We start from the raw sequence: 9831 nt of genomic DNA on the forward strand, positions 1-9831 counted from the left end.
AAAAAGTCACATTCTGTCTCAGTTTCTTCTGCCCTTCTCTCTACATTTCTCTCTCAGCCTCCAAGTCCCCATGTGCCCCCTGCCCCGCCTCCAGTTTTCTCCCTTTCTCTCTTCCAGGCTTTCCCAGCGTTACCCTTCTCTCCTAGCCCCCAAACGCTCTAGGCTCCTTGTCTCAGACCTGGGGATTTTCAGCCCACCCCAAGCAGAGCGGACAAGGCAGGGCATGGCAGGGTCTGTCCCTAGTCATGAAGAGAAGGGTTGCAGGGCCTGAGGCCTTTGGGTCTCCAGAGGAGTGGGCTAGGGGTGGAGTCCATTCATTCATCCATTTATTACTCATTCAATGAACAATTATTTTTAACCTACTACGTCCTGATATTGTGCAGCCTCTGGGGTCACAAACGTGAAAGCGGCTCAGGCTCTGTCCTCTAGGAACCAGTGAGGAAAGAGGCTGGTCAGTAAACAGGTGACTACAGTAGGATCCAATGAGGACCATAGTGGAGATCTATAAGGGGGTTTGGGATTTCTCAGGGTGCAGACCTACCAAGTCACTCCATTAGGGGCTGCCAGGAAGACAGCTGTGGTGGGGTCTGCATTCAAGGATAACCTAGCTGTAATGTGGGGGTGGAGGCCAAAGAAATGACCCAGGCAGGGGCTGATAGGGAAGGGCTCTCTCAGCACAGGCCACTCCCAGCAGACCTGCTTTCCTTCCCCTGCAGGCTCTGGGGCTGGGAGCATATTCAGAGGGCTGATCCCACTGACACCCTCACTGACCCCTCCTTTCTTCTTTCCGTCCCTCCCTGAAGGGGTCTACTGAGAACCTCTAGGGGGAAATTCTGGTAGAGGTGGCAGAGAATGGTGGGGGTGGGGTGGGAGAATAGGGAGACCCCAGAATGCTGGTACTTCTGTGGGTCACCCACAGTGATCATGAGGGGTGCTTGTATTTTGTTCCCTGTGTCCCTTACTCTAGCCCCAGGAGATGCACCCCATCATGCTCACCCCAGGCCCCTTGGCCAGCATACCCACAAAAAATTCCCTTGGATGGTGTCACCCATCTGTTCCATAGCCCCCGGGGAGGTTCCTCCCTTCCCACTGGCTTCAGTCCGAGCAGGTCCTGGTGGCATTCAAAGCCTCAGCACCCTCCCTGCCCCTAGGGTCGCCACATCCACCAACACCCCAGTCCCTGGCATCCTCCCTAATCTGTTGTGAGATCAGACTAAGCCATGTAAGGTCTCTGCACTTCAGTCTACTCATCTGTGAAGTGGGATGAATGTCATCACTCCATGATTATTACCAGGGACAGCAGGGACAATGGTGACTAGGGACTAGACTCTGGAGCCAGACTAATGGGGGCATTAAACAGATGTGGGTCTCCCAGGGGCATGGCCAAACACCTTTATCTTCAAACAGGTGCTTCTTGTACCTTCACTGTCCCATGCATTGTACTCCACTATTTCCCCATTCTCCAATTTACTCTTATCCTTTCCACTCCCCCATCCCATTAACTTCACATTGGCACCCCCCTCCAGCCTTAAATGGCCTCCTCCTCTTCTCTACATCTGCTCTTCCCCTAGCCCCACACTGACTTCCTCCATACTCTACACATTGCAAATGCATTTCTCAGTGACCCCTGGGGCTGTGACCCTGAGAGGGGACAAGGGCCTCACGATAGCCCGGTGGGTTTTCAGAGGCCAGGAGCAGGAAGAGGTGGGGTCCTGCTTGTGCAGTGGCTGACCTTCACCCATCTCCTCACTGTGACCTTGAGGCCTCAGGGGAAGAAGATAGGAGAGTGCTTAAGTCCACTTGAGCCTGAGATGGGGGTCCTGGGCTGGTCCTGGGGGCTTATGGGCTTTCTGGCCTGTGTGGGTCTTGCTCTCCCAGGGGCCTGATAACTAGGTGACTTACAGATAGGCAAGACATAGGAGGTTTAGCCACAGCAAGGGAGTTTACTCTGTTCCCCCAAGTCTGATATCCTCATCAGAGATGATCATTGTTAATTTTTGTGGATATCTTCCGAATTTCCACCGCCTTTTAAAATAATGACTTTATAAGACATGTGTGTAAATCTATGCTTATATTTAGTTGATCTTGATTTGATGAACTTGCTAATCTTGCTAAATCTTGTACATGCTTCTATATTAGTAGATAGAGAGCACACCCATTCCTTCTAATTGTAATTTGGTATGCCATTATTTAAATGAATTGAAATCCATCATACTAAGTAAAGTAAGTCAGAAAGAAAGATAAACACCATATGGTATCACTTACATGTGGAATCTAAAATATGACAAAAATGAACTTATCGATGAAACAGAAACAGACTCACATAGATAACAGACTTGTGGTTGTCAAGAGGGGGCAGTGGGGGAGAGATGGACTGGGAGTTTGGAATCAGCAGATGCAAACTACTATATATAGAATGGATAAACAACAAGGTCCTGCTGTGTAGCACAGGATAGTCTATAACCTGTGATAAACCACAATGGAAAAGAATATGAAAAAGAATATATATATATAACTGAATCACTTTGCTGTACAGCAGAAATTAACACAACATTGTAAATCAATTATACTTCAATAAAATAAATTGAAATCCCTTTAATGAATACCAGCCAGGCTTTAATGAGTATCACTATACACATTTGTGTCAATGGGTCAGTATTTGGGGTATTCTTCTTTGTAGCCATTTACATAGGAAAGAAAGGACAGGTCCTCTAGGTTTTCCTTAGAAGGGGCTCAGCTATTGGGAGCCATCCTGGTGCCTGAGTCATAGGTGCCCTTATGACATCATGGCTCTCTCCCCTCCTCTTCTCTTCTTGCCAGAGCAGTGGCTGAAGGAGAACAGACTTGAGAGCGATGGGAACATCTAGACCCTAACCATGGGTAATTTAGTAGAGTGTAGACCTGAGGGGATTTGACCATCCCCCCAAGGCCATGGGCGTTTAATGTTTTATAAGAGACAGTCAGATTTACCCAAGCTTTCTGGAGGGCAGTACATTTCCCATAGTTTCCTCAGGAGGGGATCCCTTCTCATGTTTGAGATCCCAGGAAAGTCCAGGAAGCCTAGTGTGTGGTTGACTTGGCACCCAGTGGTGGGGAGACCACCCTTACTTTCATGTTTTTCTCTCTAAACTCTGATAAGGACAGCAAACCTTCCAAATTATAATCAAAGATAATGATGAAGTCGCATTGATAGAAGAGAGCTTGAAGGAGCAAAGGAGAGGAGAGCAAGGGACTCCACCTCCAACTCCCTACCCACACCACTGCCTCTGCCTTCCCACCCCTCCCTGGGTAGATGGATCCAGGCTGTACTGTGTTGGGGAGAGCCTTGACTTGTGACATCTCTGACCCTTGTGGTCCAGTGGAGTGACCCAAAGGTCTGTGACCATGCAACTTATTGTCCAAAGAGAAATGCTTCAGGGAGTGAAAGAGACACATCAAAATTATACCAGGACAACAGGCATAAACCCAGGGTGTGCCAGGCAAACTGGGATGAATGGCCACCATACACAGAGCAGGAAATGAACAGGGATCCACTCCTCCTTGGCTGTCCTTTCCCCCTATTTTCTCCTTAGGCTGAGAGCTGTGAGTCTAGCCAAGGTGTGTGCCAAGGAGGAGCGCAAAGAGTTTGAACCCAGACCACACACGGTTGAGAGCTACAAAGTGGGGATTGTGTTTGGGGAATGCAAAGGCCAAGGTACAGGAAGACTGGATCCTGTGTGCGTGCGCGCATGTGTGCACATGTATCTTTGTGTGTGCGCGCATGTGTGCGGAAGGACACTTACTTGATCTCTGAGGTCCAGCTGCTGCCCACAACAGCTCTCCTGCCACACCTTAGGGCCGAAATGTATGTTTCTTTCTTTCTTTTTTTAATAAATCTATTTATTTATTTATTTTTGGCTGCACTGGGTCTTCGTTGCTGTCCGCAGGCTTTCTCTAGTTGGGGCGAGTGGGGGCTACTCTTTGTTGTGGTGCACGGGCTTCTCATTGTGGTGGCTTCTCATGTTGTGGAGCAAGGGCTCTAGGCATGCGGGCTTCAGTAGTTGTGGCACTCGGGCTCAGTAGTTGTGGCTCGCAGGCTCTAGAACGCAGGCTCAGTAGTTGTGGTGCAGGGGCTTAGTTGCTCCACGGCACGTGGGATCTTCCCAGACCAGGGCTCAAACCCATGTCCCCTGCATTGGCAAGCGGATTCTCAACTACTGAGCCACCAGGGAAGTCCCTGTATGAGTTTCTTAAGTATCCCCTGTTTTCTCTTGCAAGGCCCCAAAGTAAGAATCATGATGACGGAAGAACAGAAAGCGGCTGTTTTCATCCAAGCCTGGTGGCGGGGCACCCTGGTGCGCAGGAATCTGCTGCACGCGGCTCTCAGAGTGTGGATCATTCAATGCTGGTGGAAACAGAAGCTGGTGAAGCTGCAAGAGAAGAGGCGGCGGACGTCCCTAGAATTCTACACGCGGCAAGAATGGGCAGCTGTCAAGCTACAATCCTGGTTCCGCATGTGGTGCATCCGCCTTCGTTACTGCCGTTTGCTCCACGCTGTCCGCATCATTCAGGTCTATTGGCGCTGGCATAGTTGCCACACCCGTGGCTTTATTCAGGGCCATTACGACCTCAAAGAAAACCAACTGAATCTTCAACTTGAAATCTCTTTGGGCTCGCAAGCTTGTAGAGTACAACATTGCATATCCCTTCCAATAAAGGAATGACCAGGTCTGCTATATCTGTGTCCCCAGCTCTTTGTCAGACATACTTCAAGGAGGTCATTGAGTTAATGATGGCAAATACTTGGCATCTCATAAATCAGCTCTAAGGAAGTGGCAGGGGTTGCCTGGGGTCCAGTGTGGAGGATTCTGAGAGTCTGGTGCTCTGTGAGCAGGGCTTGTGATTGATTAGCAATGTCTGCCATGGGTAGGAGAGTTGGGGTTGCAGGGCTGTCAAGTCTTCCAACTCCAGGGAGACTCCTTCACAGTGTGGTCTATGTAAATGGTGCCCCGATGTAGTTGTGCAACGTGAAGTCCTGTGTCATCTTTTGCTCTTTTCCCCAAAGTCTTTAAAAAATGTGGTAAATACACATAACATAAAATTTACCATTTTAACCATTTTTGAGTAAACAGCTCAGAAACATTAAGCATATTCAAATTGTTGTGCAACTATCACCACCATCCATCTCCAGAACTTCATTTATCTTGCAAAATTGAAACTCTGTACACATAGAACAATAATTCTTCATTCTCCCCTTCCCTAGCCTCTGGCAACCACTATTCTATTTGCTGTCTCTATGAATTCGATTACTCTAAATGCCTTGTATGAGTGGAATCATACAATATTTGTCCTTTTATGACTGACGTATTTCACTTAACATAAGGTCTTCAAGGTTTAGTTGTTTTAGAGTATCTTTACATTAAGTCCACCATCTTGCCTTTCTCAGGGACAGTTTCTGTTGATTTACTATTTTCCTTTGAATGGGCCATAATTTTCCTCTTTCTTTGTATGCTTTGTAATTTTTTTGTTGTTGTTGAGGATTGGACATTTCAATCTCATAATGTGGTTATTCTAGAGGTCAATTTTTCACTCTTTCCCTGATTTTGCTGTTTTTGCTGTTGTTGGTTCGTTGTAGGGTGTCTCTGTGCTGGGGATCTGTATAGGTGTAAACTTAAGGTCTTCTCTGGTCTTTTCTGGGCCTCCACCTTTCCCTGGGCATACATGGTGACTTTTTAAATTCCCCTGTATATGTGGTTACTTTTAAGTGTCCTAGTCCTTAAGTGTCTGGCTCCCAAAAAGGGAAAAAGAGAAAAGGGGTGGGGGAGGAAGGAGAGGTTCCATCTCTTTAAATCCCCTGTAAGCCACTTCAGCTGGAAGGGGAGGGTGTTGCAACAGTTGTGGTGGGGATTGCAACAATGGCCCTTGCCTCTGTTTCTGCACCTCTGTGATCACAAGCAGTCATCAGCAAAATGAGCACAGATCCCTAATATTTGAAGGACAGATTCTTTATTGCTCACCTTGGATTCTGCAAGCTTCATACAAATTTCTCCAGAACTCATTCACGGCTTCCTGGAATAGCGCTGGGGGCTAGGGTGTCAGGGATGGATAGCCAGCACCATAAAAGCTGAAATTAACCAAAATTAATGACAGTTTACTGTCCAAGTTTCTGGAATGATGCCTTCAATTAGACCCTAAAGACTCTACCAATAAACTGTTTGAACTAATAAACAAATTCAGTAAAGTTGCAGGATATAAAATCAACATACAAAAATCAGTTGCATTTCTATATAATAAAAATAACCTATCTGAAAAAAGGAATTTTAAAAAGTCTCATTTACAACAGCATCAAAAACAATAAAATACCTAGGAATAAATTTAACCAAGGAGGTGAAAGATATATACATTGAAATCTAAAGAAATTGAAGAAGATACAAATAAATGGAAAGATATCCCATGTTCAGGGTTCAGAAAAGTTAACATTGTTAAAATATCCTTACCAGCCAAAGCAATCTATAGATTCAGTGTAAACCCTATCATAATTCCAATGGCATTTTTCACAGAAATGGAAAAATTCCTAAAATTTGTATATAACTGTAAAAGACCCTAAATACCCAAAGTATTCTTGAGAAACAAAGAACAAAGCTGGAGGAATCACACTTCCTGATTACAAAATATATTACAAACCTATAATAATCAGAACAGTATGGAACTGACATAAAAACAGACACAGACCAACTGGACAGAATTGAGAGCCCAGTAATAAACACATACATATATGTAGGGTGAATTAATATTTGACAAGGGAGCTGAGAATATACAATTGGTAAAGAATGGTCTCTTCAACAACTGGTGGGAAAACTGTATATCCACATGCAAAAGAATGAAATTGGGCCCTTCCCTTACACCACATGCAAAAATCAACTTAAAGTGGATCAAAGACTTAAGTGCAAGACCTAAAACCACAAAACTCCTAGAAGAAAACAAGGGAAAAACTGCTTGACATTGGTCTTGGCAATGATTTTTTTGGATATGACCTCAAAAGCACAGGCAACAAAAGCAAAAATAAACAAGTGAGACTACAGCAAATTAAAAACTTCTGCACAGCAAAGGACACAATCAGCAATATAAAAAAACACCCTACAGCACAAGAGAAAATATTTGTAAAACATGTGTCTGATAAGGGGTTAATTGCCAAAATATACAAGGAATTCATATAATCCAATAATGAAGAAAAACAAAAACAAACAATAACAACAACAACAAAACCAAACCTAATTAAAAAATGGCCAGTAATTTTTCATCTACCTGTTGGCCATTTGTATGTCTTCTTTGGAAAAATGTCTATTCAGACATTTTAAACATTTTTCCAAAGAAGACATACAAATGGCCAACAGGTAGATGAAAAATTACTCAACACCACTAACAATGGAAATGCAAGTCAAAACCACATGTGATATAACCTCACACCTGTTAGAATGGCTATTATCAAAAAGACAAATGATAACAAGTGTTGGCAAGGGTGTGGAGATAAGGGAATCCTTGTATACACTGCTGGTGGGATGTAAGTTGGTACAGTCATTATGTTAATCAGTATGGAGGTTCCTCAACACATTCAAAATAAAACTACCATATGATCTAGCAATCCTACTTCTGGGTATATAGCCAAAGGAAATAAAATCACTTTATCAAAGAGATATCTGCATTCTCATGTTTACTGTAGCATTATTCATAATAGCCAAGCTATGGAAATACCCTCTTTCTATCAAAGGAAGAATGGATACACATATAAAATGAAATATTTTTCAGCCATAAAAAGAGAAAGAAATCCTTACATTTGTGACAACATAGATGAACCTGGAGGACCTTATGGAGGACATAAGTAAAATAAGCCCAACAGAGAAAGACAAATACTGTACAATCTCACAAAGTGGAATCTAACAGAGTTGAACAGTGGTTACTAGGGGCTGGGAGGTGGGGAAAATGGGGGGCTGTTTATTAAATGGTAAAAACTTTCAGTTATATGATAAGTTTGGGGATCTAATGGACAGCATGGTGAATATAATAATAATATTGAACTGTATACTTGAAATTTGCTGAGAGTGGTTTTTAAGGGTTCTTGTTTTAAAGAAAAGGTAACTGTGAGGTAATGGATGTGTTAACTTGATTGTGGTAATCATTTCACAATGTATACATATATCAAACCATCATGTTGTACAACTTAACTATATACAATTTTTATTTGTAATTACACCTCAATAAAACTGGAAAAATGATAAAAATATACTCTAGATACAAGTCCATCAAATATGTGGTTTGCAAATATTTTCTCCTGTCATGCAACTTGTCTTTTCATTCTCTTAACAGGGTCTTTCATAGAGCAAAAGTTTTAAATTTGATCAAGTCTAATGTGTCAATTTTCCTTTTATGGATTGTACGTTTGCAGTCAAGTCTAAGAACTTTTTGCCTAGACTTTCTCCCATTCCCCCCACTATAGATCTGGCAGCCATTAAAAGCATAAGGGAACAAAGAAATGCAAATCAAAACTACAATGAGGTATCACCTCACACCAGTCAGAATGGCCATCATCAGAAAATCTACAAACAACAAATGCTGGAGAGGGTGTGGAGAAAAGGGAACCCTCTTGCACTGTTGGTGGGAATGTAAATTGATACAGCCACTATGGAGAACAGTATGGAGGTTCCTTAAAAAACTAAAAATAGAATTACCATATGACCCAGTAATCCCACTACTGGGCATATACCCAGAGAAAACCATAATTCAAAAAGAGTCATGTACCAGGGCTTCCCTGGTGGCGCAGTGGTTGAGAATCTGCCTGCCAATGCAGGGCACACGCGTTCGAGCCCTGGTCTGGGAAGATCCCACATGCCGCGGAGCAACTACGCCCGTGAGCCACAACTACTGAGCCTGCGCATCTGGAGCCTGTGCTCCGCAACAAGAGAGGCCGCGATAATGAGAGGCCTGCACACCGCGATGAAGAGTGGCCCCCAGTTGCTGCAACTAGAGAAAGCCCTCACACAGAAACGAAGACCCAACACAGCCATAAAAAAAAAAATCACTGACTTAAAAAAAAAAAAAAAAAAGAGTCATGTACCACAATGTTCATTGCAGCACTATTTACAATAGCCAGGCCATGGAAGCAACCTAAACGCCCATCGACAGACGAATGGATAAAGAAGATGTGGTGCATATATACAATGGAATATTACTCAGCCATAAAAAGGGAACAAAATTGGGTCATTTGTAGAGACATTGATGGACACAGAGACTGTCATACAGAGTGAAGTAAGTCAGAAAGAGAAAAACAAATATCGTATATTAACGCATATATGTGGAATCTAGAAAAATGGTACAGATGAACTGGTTTGCAAGGCAGAAATAGAGACACAGATGTACAGAACAAATGTATGGAACCAAGGGGGGAAATTGGGGGGTGGTGGTGGTGGTGGGATGAATTGGGAGATTGGGATTGACATATATACACTAAAATGTATAAAATGGATAACTAATAAACACCTGCTGTATTAAAAAAAATAAAATATTAAAAAAGCATAAGGGAACACACTATGAGCAACTTTATTCTCATAAATTCAACAACTTAAAACAAATTGATCAACTGTTTGAAAGTTACACAATACCAACCCAATCAGACGAAACAGGTACCTGAATAGTCCCTTGGCCATTAAAGAAATTGAATTTGTAATTTAAAAGCTCTCTAAAAAGAGATCTCCAGGCCCAGATGGCTTCACTAAAGAATTTTTACAAAATATTTAAAGAAGAATTTTCACACCAATTTTCCATAATGTCTTCCAGGAAATAGAAAAGGAGAGAATG

At 43.2% G+C, this 9831-nt stretch overlaps 1 protein-coding gene across 1 annotated transcript; it reads left to right on the forward strand.

Annotated features, from left to right (window-relative positions):
• Positions 1 to 5: 5 nt before the first annotated feature.
• LOC309607383 (IQ domain-containing protein F5-like) lies at positions 6 to 4706 on the forward strand. Its single transcript, XM_082345820.1, has 2 exons — positions 6 to 2864; positions 4089 to 4706. Exons 1-2 carry the CDS (start codon positions 2787 to 2789, stop codon positions 4701 to 4703), a joined length of 693 nt encoding a protein of 230 aa, XP_082201946.1. The 5' UTR covers positions 6 to 2786; the 3' UTR covers positions 4704 to 4706.
• Positions 4707 to 9831: the final 5125 nt, after the last annotated feature.

Source organism: Balaenoptera borealis, assembly GCF_965194805.1.
Source record: "Balaenoptera borealis genome assembly, chromosome: 12".
NCBI classification, from domain to species: domain Eukaryota; kingdom Metazoa; phylum Chordata; class Mammalia; order Artiodactyla; family Balaenopteridae; genus Balaenoptera; species Balaenoptera borealis.

What these genes read in the sequence shown, in the direction of transcription:
- LOC309607383 (XM_082345820.1), top strand. Translation starts at nt 2,787, where the DNA reads ATGGCTCTCTCCCCTCCTCTTCTCTTCTTGCCAGAGCAGTGGCTGAAG. An exon ending in TTGAGAGCGATGGGAACATC is followed by an intron (nt 2,865 to 4,088) that starts TAGACCCTAACC and finishes CTCTAGAACGCA; the next exon opens with GGCTCAGTAGTTGTGGTGCA.